A 26,032-nucleotide genomic window follows, 5' to 3' on the forward strand; every position below is an offset into this window, starting at 1 on the left:
TTAAAGTTTTATGATATATGAACATATGATACATATGAAAATATTTGAAGGACTGAAAATCTATCATATGTCATAAGTCAGAATAATGTTTACCTTTGGGGAGAAGAAAAGTGGTAGTAATTGGAGGAAGCATGAAGGGGACTTCAGGAGTGCTAGTCATACTCTACTTCTCGACCTGGGTGGGGGTTACTTTGGCATGTTTACCAGATGATCATTTATTGAGCTCTATTTGTGCATTTTCTGAGTGAGCTACACTTCAACCAAAAAAAATTTAAGTCTATCATAATTCTCTTAAAATAACAAGGAAATTACAAGCACTCAGAGTTTGTCATAGAAGAATAAATAATAGACATTAGTTTCTAAATATGTAAAGGTAAACTTCAAGTAGGGACCAAAATTTTTATTGATATTAGAAAAATGGAAACTAACCAGATGTACTTTGCACCAGAGTCTCAATGGGAAGCATTCATTAATTGAGATAATGTATGTAAAGCACTTAGAACACTACCAAGTTCAGAGTAAGTGTTATGTAAGGGTTTGCTATTATTACACTTTTTTAACACACCAGAAGCAGTTCCAAATGAAGGCTTAACCCTAGAACCATCACAAGTAAATTTTCTCCACTAGAACCCTCTGCTTTGTCTTTAACTTTTTCAAAATAGCTTCAATGACCTGATTGAAGGAGTACCTACTGTCTTAGTTTGCTATGGCTGGCGTAACAAAGTACCACAAGCTGGGGGCTTAAAACAACAGTAATTTGCTGTCACACAGTTCTGGAGGCTACAAGTCTGAATCAAGGTGTTGGCAAAGCCATGTTTCCTCCGAAGTCTGCAGGGTTCTGGCAGTGGCTTGCCAGCAATCAATGCCATGCTTTGGCTTGTGGCATAATTCAATCTCCGCCTCTGTCATATCTTCTCTCCCTGTGTCAAAATTTCCTCTTCTTATAAGGGTATCTGTTATATTGAATTAGGGCCCACCCTAATCCAGTTGGCCTCATCTTTGAAGATCCTATTTCCAAATAGGATCACATTTAGAGAAGACTGGGTGTTAGGACTTAAACATATCTTTTTGGGGAACACAATCCAATCCATAAAACCTACATTTATATAATTTATAATCATGGAGCCCATACCACCACCTGGCTTGTTTTAATCACACCAGAGGAAGTCAAAACTCCAAGGGCTAAGAATCATCGAGCATTTGTGATTGCCAAACAGTGATTGCCAAACAGCATGAGTATCAGCGGAAGGATTTGTTAAAAGGACGGATTCTGACTCCCTAAGTCTGAGAGTAGGGTCCAGGAATTGCATTTTTTAATAACTCACTCAGGTGATTCTGAAGAAAGTGATTTATAGAGAACACTAAGCCTCTTACTTTATAGATGAACGAATGGAAGCCAAGGAGAGAGGGACCTGCCAAAGTCTTCTTTCTGATCAGTAGCATGCAGAGACTAGTGCAGAGGTCGCCTTTTTACCATTCCAATGTTATTGCCATTATTCCATGCTACAACAGCTTAGGACCCAGAATGAATCTGTCCTAAACCTTGGTTATTCCACTGAACACTGCTGTCTTTTCACCCACACATTAGGTTAATACGAAAGGAGCAAAAATCCATCTGTATACTCATTAGATTTGCAAAACCAAGTATTTTAGAAACCTAGTTTATTCATAGCTCCAATATTTACAAGCTATATGACTCTGACATAGTTATTTGAATCTCTTGTGTTTTGGTTTCTTCCTTTGTAAAGTAACAAAACAGTATCTATATTTGCAGGATGTTATGAAGAGTTTCATAAAATACTAGTACAGAGTTTGGTAAATAATGAGTTCCAGGTAAATTGTAGCTATTATTAATGTCATCTGAAAACATGGCACTAAAACTACATTCTTCATTCTATTAGTGGAATGTCCTCAAAATGTGGCCACCTACAAAAGAATCATGTGGAAATGTTATTCAAAATGCAGATTTCTTGAATTCTCCCAACATCCCCTCTGAAGACTCAGTGAATCAGAATCATTGTGGTGGGGCCCAGAAGTCCACATTTTTAACAAGCAAGCACCCCAGGTTTTTCTTATGTTTATCAAGGTTTGAGAACCACTGAACTAGGGGCTATGGACAAAGATTGCTTCTTGTCAATGAAAACGTGTATCAATGACAGTCAAGTAATATAGAACATTTTAATCTGAAGCAAACAATTTTCTGGTAACAAGAAGTAGGTGAGCACCACCTACTGCCTTATTTTAGAACGCAACTCTGAGATTGGTTCAATTATCAGGGTAATTGATTTCACCCTGAAAAATGAATCAATCCTAAACTAGATATACAAGCAAGAGAAAACACTGTTGGAAGGAAACATGAAAATAGTGTTTATGTAACTATAAGAAAACCTTAAAAGTTAAAGGGTTTTAGATTAATACCTTAGATTAAAAATAATTTTATTATATCTAATAAACTCCTACAATATCAAGTTACTGTTAAAACAGTAAAGGAAAATACAATCCCCTGATCTGTACCAATAGTGAAAGCACAGAATTGTAGAAGGCCCTAATATTGCAATGAAACAACATGCAGCTCTGCTCAGCTCTACCACACCCTCCCCTAACCCCAAGAGAAAATCAAGTGAAACAAGAACAAGTTTTCTTATCTTATAACATTCTATTCAAGTCCAGTATCAAAACTGCTACCTGCAGGACAACAGTGGAAAACATAACATTACCTTCTCAAGGTACTCAAGAAAGCCTTCTGAATTGTCGTCTCCATTACTATGGTTAAAGCTGATTTCCCCTTCCAACTCACAAATGCCTAGAAATATGCCCAGAGGCTCAAGAGAGCTGGGCAAAGCCTTACAAATATTAATATAAAACTAGGAGTTATACTCCATGTTTTAATATAAAACTAGTAGTTATACTCCATGTTTTAATAAATCAATAACAAATCACATACAAAACAGCACATCTTTAATGTATATTTATTGTTAAGAAATGAATGACAAACTATACACACTTTTTAGACTGGGTTCCCCCATCATAGAGTGTTAGTGATGGTCCGGTTACGAAGCTCCTGAATATATTCTTTGGCGTGGTTGACAGCTGTCTTTGGTGCCTCGGGTGGAGGTGGGGGTCCTTCCACCAACTTCACAAAATAATGGCAATAAACCTTCTCCATGATCCCAAAGAAACCTCTGCCATGGTAGCGAATGCGTTTTAGGCACTGGCCTCGCCCTGAGGTGGACTCAGCTAGACAGGGAAGAAAAGCAGAATTATAGGAAACTACTGCCATGCACAAGTCTACAGCTTGAGAAGCTGAACATTTCTGTGATTACACGAGCTGGATGACTGGCTAGAGCAGGCGTATCTTGAAAATAAGTACCTCATAAGTAGTTATTAAAGGCCAGGCACTGTTCTAGGGGTTGGAGAGACATGAGTGAACACTAACGAGGCCTTTGCTTCTGTGAAGTTTACATTCGAGAAGGGAAAGCCAGAATATACAATAATTTCAGTTACAGGACAAGTGCTATGAATAAAATAAAACAGGGTGATGTAACAGAGACTGATGGGATGGTGAAGGCAACTTCAGATTGGAGGGGTACCAAGAAATACCCCTGAGGTAGAGATATCCAGTGTAAGATCGGAATGAATCATCGAAATATCTGGGGCCAGGGTATTCTAGGCAGAGGGAACAGCAGGTACAAAAGTCCAATGATGGGAACAGAGTTGGCTTGTTTTAGGAAGAGAAAGGTAGCCAGCATGCTGAAGCATAGTAAACAAGGGGAAGAGAAGTACAAACAAGGGAAAGGGATCAGAGATGAAGGCAGGGAGCAAGAATATACAGGTCCCCATAGGCCAGGAAACCAATGTTTCCAAAATGCTGCTCTCTTCACCAGCTACATCAGAATAACCTTAGAAACATACAAAAAATACAAATGCTGAGACCCCTTCTGGAATTCTAATTTAGCAGATTTCAGGTAGGGCCTTGGAAATTGCATTTAAAGCAAACAATGCCATTACCATTCTCACAGTAATTCTGATTCACAGCCAGCTTTAGGAACCTTTGTGTCACAAATGACCCTTTATCTTCCTTCTCCCATTCTGCCTGTCAAAGTCTGACCTTGTAATATTTGAAGAAATCTTTTCAATGGTACATAAGAAATCTGTTCATCTGTTTACCCATATTAAATCAGAGTAGTCACTTTTAATATTTTCTGAAATTTAGTCAGTTACTTTTTGAATTAATTTAATAAGCCTTCTAAAAGGGCAAAATCTATATAATACATACCAATGAATACATTTCAATATTCACCATTCTTTTATCCTTACTGTGACATAATGTTACAAATACAGAACTATATCAAAGTGAGCACTTGACAATCCTCTCATAAAACGGGTTTCAGCAGAAGCATCTTAGCATTGCCAAAGAGGAATCTAGGGATGAAAGTGCCAAGGGTCTCAGTGAGGTAAAGAAAGAGCTATTGCCTAATGTCAACTTCACCTATAGGGCACTAAAGAAATGTATTTAAGAATTTCCAAAGAGAAAGCGGCATCACACAAATCACTTTATAATGAAGCACCACTGGATTCCCTGGATCAGCCTGTCATGAGGAAAACTGTAAATAACAACAGTGATACTGAGAAGAGAGTAGAAGAATTCTAAAAAGCACTTTACAAACATGAGAGCTGCTTCTATCCAAAACTGTTCCACTACTCAACTAGAGCACCAATTTCCAAATACTCTGAGGAAAGGGAACACTACTCCAGTGAAAGAAGTATCAAAACCAGCAAACTGTGTAGCACTATATAACCTAACAAAACATAGTGATCAACCCTATCAGGATCTATGTTAACTACCATTTTCTTTCCATCTCCCCAAAGCACAAACTACAGAGTTCTACATGACAGCAGAAGCTTAATACCTGCTAAATGCTGGCCAAGATATCAATCTAAAGCCAAAAAATATCATCTGCTGACCTTATGGCACATGATACCATTATTTCTGTATTAGTCCTTCTGAAACACCAAGATTCTTTCGTACACTGTCAGGGGAATACAAAAGACCACCACCCTGAGGTCTGAATGAAATCAGGACTTTATTCACCCTGAATGAAATAGCTTCAAAACTGGTTTCTGGTCTCATCCCTCTTCTGAACATTAGGGGTTTCAAGCTGATTTTGCAAGTGGAACCATTGCAATTAAATGAAATAATACGTGGAAGCCCAATATATGTTTGTTCATTGAAGCAGGGGTTAGGGAAGACCCAAAGCTATGCTATTCATTCATTCAACACATATTTCATGCCAAGGGTACATGAAGGACCAAGATATCAAGGAGCTCTTCTGTTTGCTGCAGGCCCCACCCCACAGGCTCCACCTCTATAGGGCCCACAGAGCACAATTTCAAAACCACTGCTTATAATTAATTGTCTTAAAACATTGCCTTAACATAAATCTCTTGCCTAAAACTTCCTGTGGCTCCTGCTTGATACAGTTTGAACCTAATGCCACAGCCTGCCCTGTTCAGCTCTCTGGAATCTAGGCCCAATCCCCATTTCTAAGCTTTTCTACCCTATGTCACACTACATCTTTCAAACTATTCTACTCATTGTACTACACAGTCATTGCTCATTCCAACCTACATACCCTTCCTTATGTGATCACTCCACTTTGAAAATCTTCTCTTCTCCTGGACAGTCATCCAGACTCCCAAAAGCCTATCCTCAAAAGCCAAATTTTTCTAGGAGATCTCCATGACTATTTTACTCCATATGGACCTCTCCTTCTCTACTTCAACAATACCATTTATCTACACTACTCTTTTTGGTCCCAAATCATATGTTATCTTATACATGAGCTCATGTTTCATCTGTATATGTCACTTCTTCAACCAAACTTATACTCCTTTTGTATTCCCCTAAAAGTTATGCTCCACAAACCATAGAAATGATTTTGAAATATGTCCTCTGCTAACTAATACATTTTTTTTCAATTAGAGAGGTGTCTGATAAATTTGCTCAAACTGTGAAATAAGTCTCAAAGTTTTCCAAATACATATAATATTAATGGTATACATGGCTTTGTTCCAATTCAGAAGAACAATTTAGGTATCCTTTCAAAGGACTACTACTGTCAGAGAACAAAACTACTTCCATTAGATGTTTTAAATTGCTATAAAAGACATACCATCACCTAATTGAGTATGGGTAGTAGGCATATTGTAGGTAACAAATACTCACTGAGTGAAAGAAAACATTAAGACATCTCAAAAATGTGAACAACCAGCACTCGTCTAAAGATTATGCCCAATAGGTATCATGTATTTAAAGTATTGTTAAAATTTCCTATTACTAGTGTTGAGGTAAATACTAATCTTGAAATTTTGACATAAGAAGCTTGTCTCTCCTTGATCACTCTTAGCCCAGAAGACTGATTTACAAAGTCAATCACTTTCCCTAAACTCTATCACTTTAGATGCCATGGACGACTAAGAAGTGACACTGTGTTAGTCCTTGTCCACTTGATTAGGCCTACTCAGTGTCATTAGTCATAAGTTGGAATGAACTTTCTAAATCTGTGGTCATGCAACACCAGGTAATTAGCTTCACACTGATGACAGGCATTTAAAGGGATTACCATATAATGAGAACATATGCCACCAAAAAGCAGCTCCCTTAAAATAACTAGTTACTTATTTCAGAGGACTGAAAGAGTTACTGCTGAATTTAAAGGGTAACCAGAAAGTAACTAGTATTTCTAAACCCCAACAGAAGTCTATCTAGGCCTTTCCCCCCCCAAAAATGAGATAAATCAGTTTCCTGTATTTTCTAGGTAAACAAACAGATTCTGGGCCTCTCCCCTAGAGTTTCAGATCTAGCAGGTTGGTGGAAAGCCTGGGTATCTGTATTTTTTAAAGTACCTCAGATGATTCTCATCAGGGATGTTTGGCAAATACTGGGATAAAATGTCCTACATGTCATGATAAGATATTTCGTTTCCTCAGGATGTTTGTCCCTTTTTCCTTCACTATGGAATTACACAGCAAAATACTTAATGAATGAGTTTTAAAAATCATAAGACAAATCCAAATTTATCAGCCCTATTAAAGTAAAATATTTTTACAGTGGACTAGATGAAAAGGAAGTGCAGGAAGAGTAGAGATACTTTGGCAGAAATGTGCCTAAGGAGACTCCTGAATTAAAGGTCCATTCGTGTAGGACTGGATAAGTGTATTTTGCTTAATGGCAACAGCAGAGTTTGCTCCCTCATTCAGGATGGCAGAATTAAACTGGAGTATCTTTTTTTTTACTGCAGTTATTGAAAAGAATTTAAAGACAAATCCTATTTCATTTGTACCTGAATTCCATTACAAAGTGGTATCTATCCACTAAGAAGCTGATATACCTATGAAATTGAATAAGATTAATTAAACTTGATTTGGCATTCCGTCTTAGAGCAAGAAAGGTCACCAAGAGGTTTTAAGCAAATGGTCTTGCTCCTCATCCATTTCATCTCTTCCAATAATGCTGGGCCCTCCCCAGTATTATTTATTCATCCTGTCCCCAGAAGAAAATGCTTATGATTAACTACTGTGGCCCTGAAATATTCTGACTTGCCGTTTTGATTTCCCTCTGCATCTGTGCATGTATCAGAATATAATTAGCTATACAGGATTCTGCTTTAAAATGAGACATTTCAATTGAAAATCATAACTAATTTGAATTTCAGAAGTAGATGTGGTTGCCACGATCAATTCCAGGTGACCTAAGGTGAGATTTTAACTTAACCAGAATAAATATCTCCATTAAGTCAGAGGTTATGTGAAAAGTAGAATTTAGATTATTTTACTCTAATTGTTGAAAAAGTATGAAACACAACTAATTTCCCCTATAATGAGTCGGCCTTTCTTGTCCCCTCTTGCAAGTAGCAGTTCCCTTGTCTTGAATATTTTTAGATAAAACTGTCCTCCTTATTTGTAGGTTTGGCAGATTGAGAAAATTTTGCTTCGACATCAACATCTTTGATTACAAAACTGCTGAGGCTAGGAGTAATTGCTGCTGAAGTGAGAGGAAAATAATAACTCCAGCTACTGCTCCACTTCACTGTGGTGTTGGTAGGGGCAAGAGAGTTTTGTAATAAATGTTGATTTCCTTTTAGGAAAAGAGCTGTGTGAGGTATGTTGGGGAAAAAAAAAATCCTTACATTTGTATAATGCATCATGCTACCCAAAGCATTTTCACTTACATTAATTTAATTTGATGTGGAACGAGCAAATAAAACCAGAGATAATGCTTCAGGATGTAATAACAAAAGGGAATAAACGCATCTGTGTCATCTGAGCCTTCCAAGGCCTCTTAGCTTTTACAATTCAACAGATTTTCCATTCTGATAATTGGGATGCTAAATCATAAGACACCTTTACGGATTAGGCACCTGGCATGGCACATTATAAAGAATTTTTTAAAGTCCATCTGTGATCCTTTATTTACCTCCTTCCCGATGACAAAGAATTTATTTCAAAAAATCAGTTATGTTCTTTCTCAGTTTTATTATGATGAAAGGACCACTCTGAATCAGTCTTGGTATCCATTATTTAATAATTATTGGCAACAGGTTTAGTTCTTACAGAACTGGTAAGAATAAAACCAATAAGGTTATTAACATTTTTAACAGATTAACACTGGCATGCTGAAGGCTGAAGAATAAGTCATTACAATTCATTTTCACTAGCAAACCCAGTCCTGAGTAGTTAGATGTCAAAGAATGAATTAGATATAGAACTTGGCACCACTACTGGGAGATATTTTCCAATGCTAAAAATATCAAACATCTTACCTATATATAAATTGGATCGGAATTCCACATTGTGGTCTCTTACTGCCATATCTTGGGCTTCTAGAAGAACCTTAAACAAGAAAAACAAAGGCATTCATATGGCTGACCCTGAACTAAAATGGAATTAAATTTCTCATTTCTTGTTGTTATCTCTGTAACATGACTGCTAATCACATGCTTCCATTTTATAGTCATTTAAAAAAAAAGAATATCAAATGATCACAGTACTTAGAAGTGATACAGTGAGCTTTCCTTCCTCAGATATGAATTACAAATGCAAGGAACATTGTCCATCCCATTTAAGTTTTAAATGGAATGTATGGCCTCTAAAGGAGGAGGTAACAGCAAATGTTGAACAGTAACAAATATTTCGTCTTTGAGTCAGAGAAAAAGTTCTTGAAAAAGTTCAAGAAGCTCAGGAGCTAAATCTTATTTGAAAATTCTTATATTTTGGGTTCAATGTAACCATTAGCAGCATCAGACAAACACAGAAAATCATACCTCAGCATTTTTTCTAAGAAGTTAATTATTAAATTTAAACTCCATAGATGTTTTGAATTAAGTTAACTTCTCCCACAATAAATTTTTAAAAAGGACAAGCATGAGAAATAACAAACAAGATCTTTTCACTCCTTTAAAATAAAGAACCTAATATAAAGCTGGTTACACAACAGAAATTTAATAAATGCATTCTGAGTTGAATTAAATACATTAAAACTAAGGTATTACAACAGAACCACTTCTAAGTCTGAACCCATCAATCTCGACCATTCAACTCTAAAATGAAAAAACTGACTTAAGACGAGAATTAACTGAATATATGGAAAACAATGCTGATACCCCCACATGGTAAAGGGCAATAGTCAACACAGCTTTTTGAAACAAAAACACTTGTGTGTCTAGAATGAGTCAACACAATTACCATTAACACATTTCTAACTAACTACATTCAGAGCTGGAAAGGGCTGTAGAGATCATCTAATCCAATCCCACCTAGTTTGTGGATGAGGAAAATGGAAGCAGACAGGTTATGTATCTATGGTCACAAAAAGAATATCAGAGAAAGTACTAGACTCCAAGTTTCCTTAGTCCTGTCCAGTGATCTTTCCACTCAACTAGTTTTAAAATTATAAGCTCCCATTTGTGGCATTGATTTTTTTTTTAATCTTCCAATTTTAATGCCCCAAAACATTAAAATTAAGACTGACCATTGCATAGATAGACAAATAAATAAATGTTTAGTACAAATAAAAGCATCTCAGAAAAAGAATGCTTAATGCATACATTTTGAATGTAAAAGAACATTAACAAAACTGAGCGCCCCAGATATGTACTATTTAAAGTATGCATTTACAGCAGGAAAATTCTGGGAATTCAGGATTCAGGATGAGCTTACTAATACCTGCAAGACACTGCATGCACACGCATGTGTGCACGCGCACACACACACACACACACACAATCTTACAGGTTTACCTCTTTAATTATTTGGGCCCCTTTTTTGTCATTGAATTCCAACTGAGCCAAAGCTTGGTCAATGGACATTCCTCGTATCTAGAATTAAAAGGGTACAGACAGGAGAGAATAAACAAATTAATTTACAAAGTCAATGCCCCCTTTTCACTGAAAAGTAAAAGCCTTACTACAATCCAAGTAACTTCTAAAAAACAGAGACCTAAACCCAGGCAAAAGAAAGGAAAAGAAGTTTAAGAAGGGATGTCACCTTCTTTAAATCAAACTCGAACTTAATATTTGTGTGGGGTGATAACACTACTCATAGTAGAGTCATAGTGATGATTAAATTACATGTGTCAAGTGCTTCCCACAATGTGTGGACACAGACAAGTGTTCAATAAATAGTAGCTGTTATTATGAGGTATACAGAATGTGGTAAACAGCATAGGCTTTGGAGACAGGCACACATGGGTTTGAATTCCTACTGCCATTTACCAGCTGCACCATTTTGGCCAAATTTTCTATGGTCTCTGAGCCTTAGTGTCCTTAGCTCTAAAGTGAAGATAATAATATTTATTAACTTGCATTACTGCTGAGAGGAAAAAATATAAAAACAGACGTAAAGAACCTGGCTCTAAAGGGCACTGATATATAAGGTAACAGAGCTGGATGACTTGGATGTTCTCCAAGGATGTTCAAGGAACACAAATGTTTGTCAGTTGCTCCTTACTTTGTTTAGTGAGTGAGGCATGCAAACTGTGGGAGAAATGAATGGCTCAGGACAACAGTAGGGACATATTTTAGAAGAAGGGAAGAAAAAGAGCAGGGACAGGGACCTAAGCATCTAAGATGAGGGAAATATTTATGGGGCAGGAGAGATGTTTAAATGGGAAGGTGATAAAGTTTTGCTGTGTGAAATAACGTTCTCTTTTGATTTCCCAAGAAATAACACATAAAATCTATATTATTCATAACATCTATATTATTCTTTTTAAATTTGGATTTGTTTTTGGAGGGAGGATGTGACAGGGAGGCGAGTCTGGCCTTAAAGTGGTTTTGATGTCAAAGCAGAGGCTGCCATGAGGGGCCAGCCCCATCCAGACTGCACTAGATTCTTCCTCCTTTCCCCTTCTAACTCTTTGGTTCTGAGATTCTAATATCTGTTCTGACATATTTCCACATGAATAAGATGAAATGAATAGATGAATAAATGCAGAAAAAACATTAAAATATAAATTGAGAAATATGTATAAATGATTTTAGTCTAACCTGAAGAACTAGAAATTTCAGAATCATAATACAGATCAGTAATAACGTTCTGAAATGTTCCAACCACTTCCCCATATGAACTGTGTCTCCTGCTACCAACTTTCCCAACCATCTACCTATCATCAGCCTCTCATGAGGACAGGGGCAGTGTCATTCATTCACTTATTCATTCATTCAATATTTATCGAGTGTCTATTATATGGCTGGAACCAATCTAATGGTTAGGGATTCAATGATGAACAAGCAACACAGGATCCTGATGGAGTTTCCCTTCCAGTGTTTTCTAGTAGTGGTGAATGGGGGAAGCAGGCAATAATTTAATAGGCTAACAAACAAAACATAACACTGATTACCAGGATTGCTATGACTTGTTCAGCAAAATATTCCTAGTGCAATATCTAGCATGTGGTAAGTACTCAATAATTATCTGCTGACTAAAATGTAAAAATGTATGTCTGGAAACTCATTTCCTCTGAGCTCAACACTCTACTTTTTCCAACTGACAACTCACTGAAGTTAATATGTTTTGCCTCAAACCTTCCTTTTTTTTTTTAATTAGAGAAGTGTGGGCTTGCAGAAGAATCATGCATAAAACACAAATTCCCCATATACCAGCCTATTATTAACACCTCATATTTGTGTGGTGCATTTGTTACAACTGATGAAAGCATATTTTTATAATCAGACTATTAACTATAGTCCATGGTTAATTAGGGTTCTCTGTTGGAGTTGCACAGTTACATGGATTTTTTTTTTTGTAATTTTTGCAAAGTTAACATTTTAACCATAAAACTAGACTGCACTAGTTTTCAACCTATTAAGAGAAAGCACACATTACAGAGATCACAAGCTGGCAAGAATCACACTAAGCATTATAGGCATCTCCTCCTACAGGATTAATATATTACACATATATTTGCTGCTTTTGGTTCCCCTCATGTAAATTTCATTTTCCAGAAGGAAAATTTTTTTAAAAAAAATTAAAAAGCAACAGTTTGAAACATATTAAAATCAACTTCTACAGAAAAGAAAGCTTCCTGGATTCTCTAGTCATAGCCAGAGTTCCTCTCTGGCCTTTGTTTTAAATATCTATCTATCCAATGTAATTTAGTTTCTCAGAAGAAAGGCAAATATTAAATCACTTCTCTTCAGCAATCATTCTTTTAATTACTTACCTGAACATGTAACTATATCTTATTCTTTAATATGTGGAGAAATCAGAGCATATTTTTTTATAAGTACTTGATTTTTCAAATCTGGGGGGGGGATGGATGTTCATAGCTTCTTTTCCTAAAGGAAATATGTCATTTTGCTTACCAATTTTGCCAAATACCACATCTTGTCTTTGCTGTACTTTATTTGTCTTCGACAATGATAGATTTCCTTACAATAGAAAAAAAAAAGGTTTATTAAAATGACAGTAACAAATATTGTTACTATAGTTTTTATTTTCTATGCCTAATGAAGATGCTACCACAAGAAAGAAAAACATTATCAAGAATTTGAAATTCTTTTCCCTATACACAGTTCTATTTTCCCAAAGTCTCATCATGTTAAAAGATTACTAAGGGAAAAACAGAAACTATAAAATGGCCAGTTTGTACCAGTATTTACAATATTTCGATCCAGAGGAATCATAAAAGTTTAAATGAAAGTATTTTGAAAACAGCTGGCTAAAAAGAACAAAAGAAAAGGTACAAAAAGAAAAATCAAGTTCTTTTTAATGAGAATGATAGGAAAATGAACAAAGTTAGGTGTTTTCAGAGGAAGGTCAATACTTTAGGTATTAGTCAAGAGCATAGGTTCTAGAATCAAAATGCCTGGGTTTGAATCCCAGCTCTATCATTTACTAATCTACATAACCTTGTACAAGTTACTTAAAACTCTCTGTGCCCAAGTTTCCTCTTCTTTAAATAAAGATATTTTATTTTCTTTAAAGTAAAGATATTTTATGAAGTATTCCCTACCTCATAAAACTATTATAAGGATTAAATAAAATAATCTATATAAAACATTTAGTGTCTGAAACATGGTAAGTTCTCAATAAATGTCAGCTTTTATTATCTATTTAAAGTGGCAGGTATATCCCTGCTTAATTTTTTTATATCAATCATCTATTAAACACTTTACATTTCACAAAGCACATTCAGGCCCACTATTTCATCTGAAGTACTCTATGAGTTGGGAGAGGAAACATATTATAATCCTTTTACAAACTGAAAATCAGAGAGCTCAAGTGACTTGTCCAAGACTACAAAGCATGTGTGAGTTAAAGTTGAAAGACTAAGAACAAGGAAGTATGTTAAGTGCCTTAGACAGTGTCTGGCAGGTGTGCCATCAAAAGTTCCCCTTCTGACTCTAAAACACTAATTTTTTTTCACTACTATAACAAACTGCTGATTAATTCACTTTAAAAAATTAGAAAACATTTGCCAAAGCAAATAATAGTGAGAAGAGAAGACCTCAGAACTTTCTAACATTCTGACTCCTGCTTGAAATTTTCAAATGTCTTAGGAACAGCAGAGTTTCTTCAAGTGACCATCTTTCAACACATAGCAGATTTCATTTCAATTACAACAGAGGCTGATAGGCTGAAAAATGTAGCAATAGCCTATTTACAGCAATGAAGTGTCCTGGGGAACAAGGGGCAGGAAAGAAAAACCATCATAATGATAATATTAATCTGCAAAAATTAATCCACTCAATGAAATCTTTTATAAAGAAATCTTTCAATTCTTGGTTTCCCATAGTGGGCTATCTTTAAACCTGAACTGTGTATGACAATTTTCAATTTGAAGATGGAGGGGAGGAATGATAAATATATATATATATATAGAGAGAGAGAGAGAGAGAGAGTAATCCCGGGAAGAGTATAAGAAAAAAGAGATCAACTGTTTACCAGAAAAGGGAAAGTTACTCAATCATCCACTTCTAAAACTAAAAAGCTCAACATTTACTTTAAGAAGGTGCAATGGTCAATGGAGCACTTTTTAAAGATAAATCAGTCTCAGTAAGTAAACCCATCATGGGCTAATATATAAAATGGCAAAGTTGGAGGTCAGAAGGCCTGGTTATATATCACTACTATTAACTAACCAGTATGGTAATCTGGATAAAATTAAGTTAGGATACAATGCACAAAACATTATTCAAACGAAGTAACAGTAAGCCTAAATTATAAAACATCTAAAAAAACTTTTAAAGATATTAATTTATTTTTAAATACATAAAATAACTCAAACAAGGATAAGATGTCACCTAATAAAAGTCCTTACTTGAGCCTTATGGAATCTACATTAACAACTTAAAAGCATGACTTATTACCAGTATGTCAGTTCATAAATTAAAAATATGCCTCTTCCAGAAATGGTTGTTCAAACCGTTTTTGCTACAGTCTTACTACACTTTTAATTTACTCAACATAGCTTTCTTCAATGATGCTGCTAAAAGTAAACTCAAGATTTGAAGATCATGAAGAAAGACCTTTAATTTTTCTCTGGTTTTATTCACTACCTCATCCACTATTATTTGTTTATAAAATACATATGGCCAATGCTGAAGATCAGAATGAACTAGAAGGGGGATATCATCTGGCCTTTTTCTTTAACTAGAGATAAAACTAATTTTTAAAACGTTCACAGCTTAGCAGACTGGCAAATCTCTAAGAGACTTTCAAAGCCATATAGTGGTACAGTATTATGAACTAAATGGTTACATGAATAAATTATTCCTAGAAACCAAGTTAGGTATTTATGAAAGGTATTAATATTTTCAGTCATAACGGGTCTAATTGAATCACCAATGCCAATTTACTAAATACTATTTAAAGTCAGAAAATTTATTTTTTTTTTGTATTTTTTTATTTAGTTTTAGTAAGATATATTCACATACCATACAATCATCCAGAGTGTACAATCAGTTTTTCACAGTACCATCATATAGTTGTGCATTCATCACCACAATCCATTTTTGAACATTTTCTTTACACCATATAGAATAAAAATAAGAATGAAAAACGAAAGTAAAAAAGAACACCCAAATCACCCCCCCTCAACCTATCCCAATCTTCATTTAGTCCCTGGCCCCATTTTTCTACTCATCTATCCATACGCTGGGTAAAGGGAGTATGATCCGCAAGGTTTTCACCATCACACTGTTACCCTTTGTAAGCTACATAGTTATATGATTGTTTTCAAGCAAATGTTAATTTTAATGTATTTCCCTAAGATCATAACTTGTCCCCCAAAAGGATTAATTATTCAAACAAAATCTGTGCAAAACGGAGAATTAAGGTCGGTTTCTCTGAAGGGCCTATATAAAATCACAGGCATTTCGAGCCCTCAATCTGGGGGCGGAATCCCTTGTGAGGCTTGTTGCTGCAAAGGAGAGGCTAAGCCTACTTATAATTGTGCCTAGGAGCCCCACCACCACCACCACCACTAGAGAGCCTCTTTGTTGCTCAGATGTGGCCCTCTCTCTCTAAGCCTACTCGGCAGGTGAACTCACTATCCTCCCCCATATGTGAGGCATGACTCCCAGGGGTGTGAATCCCCCTGGCAACACAGGTAATGACTCCTGGAAATTAAACTGGACCCAGCACTGTGGGATTGAGAAAATCTTCTTGATCAAAAGGGGGAAGAGAAATGAAACAAAATAAAGTTCCAGTGGCTGATAAGATTTCAAACGAAGTCAAGAGGTCACTCTGGAGGGCATTCTTATGCACTATGTAGAGGCCACTTTTTAGTGTTTAGCATGCTGAAATGGTTAGAGGGAAATACCTGAAGCTGTTGAACTGCAACCCAGTGAATTTGATTCTTGGAGACGATTGTATAACTACGTAGCCTGCACAATGTGACTGTACGATTGCGAAAACCTGGTGGTTTGCACTCCCTTTATCCAGTCTATGGACAGAAGATTGGAAAAATGGGGACGAAAAATTGGATTAAGAACAAGCTGGGATGGAGGGGATGGAAGGTTTTGGGTGGTCTTTTTTATTTTTATTTTTATTTTGGAGTAAGGAAAAGGTTCAGAAATTGATTCTGGTGATAAATGCACAACTGTATGATGGTACTGTGAATAACTGATTGTACACTGTGGATGACTGTAGGGTGTGTGAATATATCTCAATTAAACTGTATTTTTTAAAAAGTAAATGAACAATGGGGGGAGGAGGGAATAGGATGTTTTGGATGTTCTTTTTAATTTTAATTTTTCTTTTATTTTTTGGAGTAATAAAAATGTTCAAAGATTGATTGTGATGAATGCACATCTGTATGATGATATTGTGAACAACGGAATGTACACTTTGGATGATTCTATGTTATGTGAATATATCTCAATAAAATTGCATTACAAAAAAATCACAGGCACCTGCATATGGAGTATATGTGATGCAAAAAAGCTAATCAAAATAGTTTCAGTAAATTTAATAATACTTAACGAATAATTGGATTAACATTGTTCTTCATTTGCTAGAGTTAAGTAGACTTAAGTATTTTAATTTTGCCATTTGGGATACATCATTAAGTATATTAAACATATTTTTTAATATCCAAAAGATTGGCACTACAAAATACAAAATTTTGCTCTTAAATTCTGGACCTAACAAAAAGTGTTATGATTTCTTTATTTCCCATTAATATCTAAGTTTAAAGAGCTAAGGTAAGAAGTCAAGAAAGTTCATTAATTATAGACAGTAATATTTAATTTATGACATTTGTGCAAATGCATAGCTTTCTTTAAAATTATGAACAATTACAAAATGGAGTCAACAGTCAATAGCACAGATACTGCAACAAATCTAACTTTCAAGTTCTGGTGAGATGATAAAATACGGAAGTTAAAATGTTATTTGTTTAAACTACTAGCATCACTTTTTCCTTTTATTTCCCAATCAGGCGGGAACACTTTAAATCAATAAATTAATTTGCCTAAATAAAAAAGAAATAGAAAACATAAAACTGCACTAAATCAGACCAATACTTAATCTTCTTTTTCTTTTCTCTTTTGCTTCAAAAGAATTTATTTACATAATTGAGATCATGCTGCACACGCAATTTCTATTCTACTTTATACTTTAAAATAATCATTTTCTCATGTAAAACTCAGGGCTGTAGCATCAGTCTTTTTTTTTTTTTATCATTATGGTAACATCTAATATGACATAAAATTCCCCATTTTAACCATTTTTAACCATACATTTTTCCACAGTATTAATTACATTCACAGTGTTGTATTATCACCACCGTCCATCACCAAGATTTTTTTCATGATCTGAAACAGAAACTCTATACCTATTAAGCAAAAAATCCCCATTCCCCTTCTGTAACCTCTAATCAACTAGAAAATCTCTAGTTGAGTAGAGGTTATATCTCTATGAATTTGCTTAATTCTACATATTTCATGTAGGTGGAATTATACAATATTTGTCCTTCTGTGCCTAGCTTTTTTTCCTTAACATATTTTCAAGGCTCATCTATGTAGTAGCATGTATCAGAACTTCATTCCTTTTTGGGGCTGAATCATATTCCACTGTGTGTATATACCACATTTTTTTTAATCCAGTCATCTGCTGATGGACATGTGAGTTGTTTCCCCCTTTTGGCTATTGTGAATAATGGTGAACAATGGTGTTAAGTATCTCTTCCAGTTCATATTTTAAAATCTTATTAAGTAGAAGTGAGATTGCTGAGTCATGTGGTAATTCTATAAACGTTTTGAGGAACCACCAAACTGTTTTCCACAGCAGCTGCACTATTTTACATCCCCACAAACGTACGTGTTCCAATTTCTCCACATCCTCATCAACACTTGTTATTTTCCATTTTTTAAAAAACAGCCATCCTAGTGGGCGTAAAGTGGTAACTCATCGTGGTTTTGATTTACATTTCCCTGATGACTAACAATGATGAGCATCTTTTCATGTGTTTATTGGCCATGTGTATATCTTCTTTGGAGAAATGTCTATTCAAGTCTTTAGCCAATTTTGTAATCGGGTCACCCGACTTTTTGATGTTGAGTTGTAGGAGTTCTTTATATATTCTGGATATTAAACTCTTGTCAGGTATATGACTTTACAACTATTTTCTCCCACTTTGTAAGTTGTCTTTTTACTTTCTTGATAATGTCCTTTGACATAAAGAAGTTTTAAATTTTAATGAAGTCCAATTTATTTTTTCTTTTGTTGCCCATGCTTTTGGTGTTACATATAAGAATCCACTGCCAAATCCAAGGTTCTTAAGATTTTCCCCTGTGTTTTCTTCTAAGAGTTTTATGGTTTTAGCTCTTAAAGTTTTTTAGGTCCCTGATACATTTTTATTTAATTTGTGTATATGGTATGAGGTAGGGGTCTGACTTCATTCTTTTACATGTGGATATCCAGTTTTCCTAACACCATTTGTTGAAAAGACTATACTTTTCCCATTGAAAGTACTCTTGTCAAAAATTATCTGGCCAGAGATGTGTGGGATCACTTCTGGACCCTCAATTTGACTCCATTGGTCTATATGTCTACCCTTATGCCAGAACTACACTGCTTTGATTACTGTGGCTTTTTAGTAAGTTTTGAAATCAGGAAATGTGAGAGACCTCCAACTTTGTTCTTTTCTCTCGAGATTCTTTTGCTTCTCAAGATTCAGGGCTCCTTACAATTCCATATGAATTTGAGAATCAACTTTTCCATGTTTGCAAAAAAGGCTGCTGGTATTTTGAGAGAGATTATGCTAAATCTGTAGACCGCTTTGGGTAGTACTGGTACCTTAACATGGGATGTTTTACCATTTACTTAAGCTTTCTCTCATTTCTTTCATCAGTGCACAAGTCAGTATACAAATCTTTCACCTCCTTCATTAAATTTAATCCAGTTATTTCATTCTTTGTAAACAGAATTGTTTTCTTACTTTCAGTTTTATATTGTCCATTGCTTGTGTAGAGAAACAAAGCTGATTTGGGGGTGTTAATTCTGTACTTTGCAACTCTGCTGAATTTGTTTATTAGTTCTAATAGTTCTCTCATGGATTCTTTGGGATTTTCTATATAAAGGATCATGTCATCTGTAAATAGAGATAATTATACTTCCTTTTCAATTTGGATGCCTTTTATTTCTTTTTCTTGCCTAATTGCTCTGACAAGGACTTCCAGTACAATGCGGCATAGCAGTGGTGAAAGGGGGCGCCCTTGTCTTATATTTGATCATAGGGGAAAAGTTTTCAGTCTTTCACCATTGAGGATAATGTTAGCTGTGGATTTTCACAAGTGCCCTCTATCATACTGAGGAAATTTCTTTCTATTCCTATTTTTCCGAGTGTTATTATTATGAAAGAGTGTTGGGGTTTGTCAAATGCCTTTTCCACATTAACTGAGATGATCATGGGTTTTTTTTTTCATGCATCCTACTAATGTCATGTACTATGAGTCATTTCTTAATAAAATGCATGCTTTCAAGTTCATATAAAAACTGAGAAAATGAGACAGTCCTTAGTAGAGGCCCTTAAAGATGTTTACTGAACTGGATGTTTTATAATTAACACCGTAATTCTATTTCTAAAACACTTATGACAGTTTATTTTCAGTAGGACTAAAAATGTTCCCATTTTGTTTATACTACTATTATTTACTTAAACCTTCCAAAAGCTGTGTATGACTCCACTGTAAATTCACATTAAGCTGGAAGTTAGTCTTTAATTCTCAATGAGCAATTTCTAACACAATTTAGAGAAAATGAAAAAAATTCTGAGCAGTTAAAGATAAAGATATCTCTGGAAGGAATCCTATGTTTAAACTCAAACCTTAAGTTCAAAGGTTTGTGAATTATGAAAAACTGAGTGTGTCTATATTCAAATATAAAACACTAGAAAACTAAATATATGGTTTCAACATTGACGAATGATTTTAGCCATTCTTGCCAATTCATCTTCCATTATTAAAAATCCATCAACAGAATCTGAACCTGGCGTCACAGGATTGAGGGCGGTCTTCTTGACCAAAAGGGGATGCGAGATAGGGCAAAATCAAGTTTCGGTGGCTGGGAGATATCAGGTGGAGTCGAGAGGACGCTGTTGTGGGCATTCCTGCGCACTATATAGAGGACCTTTTTTTGGGTTTTGGTGTATTGGAATAGCTAGAGGTGGATGGCTGGAACTGTCAAGCTGCAGCCCAGTGGCCTTGACTCCTGAAGATGATTGTGTGACAATGTAGCTTGCGTGGGGTGACGGCATGATTGTGGAGACCTTGTGGATCGTGCTCCCTTTGTCCAGTGTGTGGATGGATGAGTAGAGAAACAGGAACAAAAACTGGATGAAGAATGGTGTGGGATGGGGGGGATGATTTGTGTGTTCTTTTTTACTTTTGTTTTTTGTTCTTGTTTTTGTTCTTTCTGTGTAGGGAAGGTGTTCAGGGCATGAATTGGGGTGATGAATGCACAACTGTGTGATGGTGCTTTGAATGGTTGATTGTGAACTATGGATGGTTGTGTGGTGTGTGAGTGTATCTCAATAAAACTGAATTTAAAATTAAAAAAAAAAAAAAAAACTCATCAACAAGCCTCTTGGAGTAAAAAATGTGAGTATGTCTCAAGCTATCAGCTTAGTTTTGGAATTAAAGCCACTAACCAGGAAGTAAAGGCAAACAAATAAGCAAAGCAGTGACATTAAAATGGGAAATTATATGTAATAAAGCAATGATGATCTTTTTAAATTACCAAAGAAATAAATTTAATAAATCTCCTATGTCAATTAAAGGTCACTGAAAATTGCTGTATAATTTTTATTAACATGGCACAATAAATCATTGCTAGCCACATGAGGGTAAGAGCATTTTATCAAAATACAGAGATTAGTTCTACCCACAAACTTACTGCTGGTCTTCGAGGTTCTCCAGGCAGTTGTGGAGGATAAACGATTTTATTTTTCTTCTCCCATTTTCGAGAGATGTCAACAGGAGCGCTTGTGTGGATACATGATTGGGGCAAAACATTGTGAGATGAAAGAAGCCTGTAAAACAACAGACATTCAGACCTTTCCTGGGGAATTTACTGTATCTTCTCTATAACAGTTTCATTTTGATGGAAACAATTAAGGATCACAAGCAAAAACTTTCTAGAAGTATTCATTTAAAAGAGACTGTGTTTACATAAATCACCACAAAGAACTAGTTTGTTGGAGGCTAAGAAGGGTGAAAAGCTAGTAAGTCATGTAAGCCAAATACAAAAAATATTAACTCAAGATCTCCTGACCTGACTGGCCAAAAAATGTTGAATCTCTATTAAAAGTCAGTCCTAAAAAAATTTAAAGATATAATGGATCCCTGACTTGACCTGTGGAATTCATTCCACAACCTTGTGGAGTAAATAAGACACATACACAATCAGAGAACAACATAAAACAATATAACTAAAATACAGGAAACAAATGGTAGAGAATTTCAAAGAAGGCCTCCAATAGTTAGTGGATGAGATTTTAATTGGCAGAGGAAGGGAATGTACACTCCCCAAAATGGGGTAAAGGCATGTGCCACCTATGCAAAAGTGAGAGCAAGGACAGCATGTTGAGAAGTAAAGAGAGAGGTCTGACTGAATCAGGATATGTATTGCATATTGGAAAATACTAGGAAAGGTAATTGGGGTTGGAGTGGATGTCTTTAAATGCCACACTAATGGTCTGGGACTTGATAAAGACACAAATTCATCAATCCTTGACTTCCTCTACTACAACTGCCTTCATGATACAACTACTCTTTCTCCCTCCATCTTCTTCCCCAGCTACTGCTGCTCTGCTATATCATTAAAAAAATCAATCCTGAATGGTGTCTTCAACTTCTCAATCATCTTCACCCTACCAGAGTCAGTCACCAAGTTTAAAGATGCCTTCCCTGAAATATTTCTCAAATGCTTGGCCTCTTCTCCATTCCAACTGCCACCACCATAGTTCAGTTCAGGACCTGTTTTTCTTTTTCAGGACTACTATAACAGCCTCTAAACTGATTACTCTTCCATCAACTTACCCAGTTCCAACCCATCTTTCTCTGCTTAGGCACCGATATACCCTTCTATAATACAGACCTAGTCATTTCACTCTCCTGAATTAAAACATTTGGTGGGATAAAGCAAATGATGAATTATGTAATATTCTATTTCTATTGTTTGCAGCGTCGTTGACAATTGTGATTCTTTGTGTGGGAGAAAGAAGATACACATATAAAAAGAGGAGGTTTAGTAAGAATCCTGTATGTACTGGCCCTTTCCATGGGAAAGGTCTAGAAACAATGGCCAACCCAACAGCAATTAGCATCCATAGTGCCCAGATTTTGGGCTTGGAATACCATTTCTCACTGAAAAGAAACAAAGCATTGGGGAGAAATGGCTGAATGCAAGTCTCAGGCAGAAAAAGATGAGCCTGGAATATCTTGTCATACCAGAGAGCAAGAGAGCTATCAAAGACCACCAGGCTCATGTCAAAGGGATGCAGGAGCAAACTTGTGGATATCCCCACTGGCCAAAAATGTGACAATCCAAGCATCAATAAAGACAATAATTACAGTGAATTGAAATACATCAAATATGCTTACACCCATGAGTTAATAATGAAACTAAGAAAAAAAATCTACAGGTATACCTCTATTGTGCTCCACTTTACTGTGCTTCAGAGATAGTGTGTTTATTACAAACCAAAGGTTTGTGGCAATCCTGCATCAAGCAAGTCTATCAGTGCCATTTTTCCAACAGCTGGTGCTCCCTTCATGTCTTTGGGTCACATTTTTGTCTGTGTCAAATACTTCAAAGTTTCTCATTATTATTATTATATCTGTTAGGGTGATCTGTGGTCTTCCATGTTACTACTGTAATTGTTTTGGGGTGCCAAAAACAGCATCCATATAAGACGGTAAACTTAATCGATAAATGTTATATGTGTTCTGACTGCTCCACCAACTGGCCATTCCTCCTCCTCTCTCCATCTCCTTGGACCTCCCTATTCTCCAGGATAAAATAATATTAAAATTAGGAAAATTAATAACCCTACAATGGCCTCTAAGTGTTGACATGAAAGGAAGAGTCCCACAGCTCCCACTTTAAATAAAAAACTAGAAATGATTAAGCTTAGTGAGGAAGGCAAGTTGAAAGCAGAGATAGACTGAAAGCTACGCCTCCTGCACCAAACAGTTAGGCAAAATGTGAATGCAAAGGAAAAGTTCTTGAAGGAAATTAAAAGTGCTAATCCAGTGAACACACAAATGAGAAGAAAGTGAAACAGTCCTTATTGCTGATATGGAGAAAAGTTTTAGTGGTCTCGATAAAAGATCAAACCAGCCACAACACTCCCTTAAGGCAAAGCCTAATCCAGAGCAACACCCTCTCTTTAATTCTATGAAGGCTGAGAGAGGTGAAGAAGCTGCAGAAGAAGTCTGAAACCAGCAGAGGTTGGTTCACAAGGTTAAGGAAAAAAGCTGTCTTTGTAACATAAAAGTACAAGGTGAAGCAATAAGTGCTGATGTAGAAGCTGCAACAAATTATCCAGAACTAGCTAAGATCATTGGTGAAGGTGGCTACACTAAACAACAGATTTTCAATGGAGACAAAATAGCCTTCTATTGAAAGAAGATGTCATCTAGGACTTTCATAACTAGAGAGGAGACATGAATGCCTAGCTTCAAAGCTTCAAAGGACAGGCTGACTATCTTGTTACGGGCTAATGTAGCTGCTGACTTAAATTGAAGCCAATGCTCATTTACCATTCCTGAAAATCCTAGGGCCCTTAAGAATTATACTAAATTTATTCTGTCTATGCTGCTCTACAAATGGAAGAACAAAGCCTGGATGACAACACATCTGTTTACAATATGGTTTACTGAATACTTTAAGCCCACTGCTGAGAACTATTACTCAGAAAAAAACAAGATTCCTTTCAAAATATTACTGTTCACTGACAATGCACCTGGTCGCCCAAGAGCTCTGACGGAGATGTACAAAATTAATGTTGTTTTCATGCCTTCTAACATAGCATCCGTTCTACACCCATGGATCAAGGAGTTGAAAACTTTCAAGTCTTATTATTTTAAGAAATACATTTCATAAGGCTATAGCTGCCATAGATAGTGATTCCTCTTATGGATCTGAGCAAAGTCAACTGAAAACCTTCTGGAAAGGGTTCACCATTTAAGTACCATTAAGAATACTCATGATTCATGGAAGGTCAAAATATCTAACAAAAGTATGGAAGAAGTTGATTCCAACTCTCATGGATGACTCTGAGAGGTTCAAGACTTCAGTGAAGGAAGAACTGCAGATGTGGTGGAAATAGCAAGAGAACTAGAATCAGAAGTGGAGACTGAAGATATGACTGAACTGCTGCAATCACATGATAAAACTTGAAGGAAGAGGAGTCGCCTCTTATGGATGAGCAAAGAAAATGGTTTCTTGAGATGGAATCTATTCCTGGTGAAGACACCGTGAACACTGTTGAAACGACAACAAAGGATTTAAAATATTACATAAACTTAGTTGATAAAGCAGCAGCAGGGTTTAAGAGGACTGACTCCAGTTTTGAAATAAGTTCATAATACTGGGGGTAAAATGCTATCAAATGGGATCACATGCTATAGAGAAATCTGTTATGAAAGGAAGAGTCAACACGTGTGGCAAACTTCACTGCTGTCTTGTTTTAAGAAATTGCCACAGCCACCCCACTGTTCAGCAACCACCACCTTGATCAGTCATCAGCCATCAACATCAAGGCAAGAACCTCCACCAGCAAAAGATGACAACTTGCTGGAGGCTGGGTGGAAGGTTATCATTTTTTAGCAATAAAGTGTTTTTTAATTAAGGTATGTATACTGTTTTTTTTTTTTTAGAAATAATGCTACTGCACACTTAACAGACTACAGTAAAGTGTAAACATAACTTTTATCCACTGGAAAACCAAAAAAATTGTGTGACTCTACTGCAACATTTGCTTTATTGAGGTGGTCTGGAACCAAACTTGCAGTATCTCTGAGGTACACCTATAATTAGTTACCAATGGAGGATGCTGGTGAGCCAACATGTTATTTTGAAAACTGGTAAATAAAGAGAAGGAAACATGCATTTATACAGTCTTTCCTATACAAACTGTACCACTAAATAATCAAGTAGTAGATGATGGAAAGTTTGACTTCTATAAAGTCAATGGTGAAGGAATAGCAGAGTTATAATTGTACCACTTTGTAATCCTTAAAAAATAAGGATAAAGAGACCACACACATTATGTGCCTCCTGATGGAAGAACAGACCATCAACTAACCATCCACCAAGTAGTCTTTCCCTGCAAAAAGAGAACATGAATCAATCAAACTTCTAGATTCCATACAGGAAATACAGAGGACAGGGAAACATGTTTAACCACATTATGGAGATGCACTCAGCCAAATCCAGGTTGTGGGAAAACACACAACTACTTTTCTTCAGCAAATAAACTGCAAGGGAAAAAAACAGAACAAAACAAAGTGAGAGCTGAATA

The 26,032-nt window shown here is 35.9% G+C and overlaps 1 protein-coding gene across 5 annotated transcripts in view; it reads right to left on the bottom strand.

Moving 5' to 3' along the window:
* Positions 1 to 1,704: 1,704 nt before the first annotated feature.
* The window catches only part of MRPL22 (mitochondrial ribosomal protein L22), a 46,528-nt gene continuing 22,200 nt past the window's right edge, over positions 1,705 to 26,032 (bottom strand). For 4 of the 5 annotated variants that reach the window (XM_037798749.1, XM_037798751.1, XM_037798753.1 and 1 more), the window contains 5 exons: positions 21,400 to 21,535; positions 12,864 to 12,929; positions 10,299 to 10,376; positions 8,823 to 8,892; positions 2,946 to 3,237 (listed from right to left, as the gene is read on the bottom strand). In XM_037798749.1, the coding sequence (XP_037654677.1) occupies positions 3,026 to 3,237; positions 8,823 to 8,892; positions 10,299 to 10,376; positions 12,864 to 12,929; positions 21,400 to 21,535 (562 nt within the window). In that variant the 3' untranslated portion in view covers positions 2,946 to 3,025. Of the gene's footprint in view, positions 1,927 to 2,945; positions 3,238 to 8,822; positions 8,893 to 10,298; positions 10,377 to 12,863; positions 12,930 to 21,399; positions 21,536 to 26,032 lie in introns of those variants that run through there. The other variant, XM_037798750.1, reaches the window with a different exon arrangement.

This window comes from Choloepus didactylus, chromosome 11 (genome assembly GCF_015220235.1).
Source record: "Choloepus didactylus isolate mChoDid1 chromosome 11, mChoDid1.pri, whole genome shotgun sequence".
NCBI lineage: Eukaryota > Metazoa > Chordata > Mammalia > Pilosa > Megalonychidae > Choloepus > Choloepus didactylus.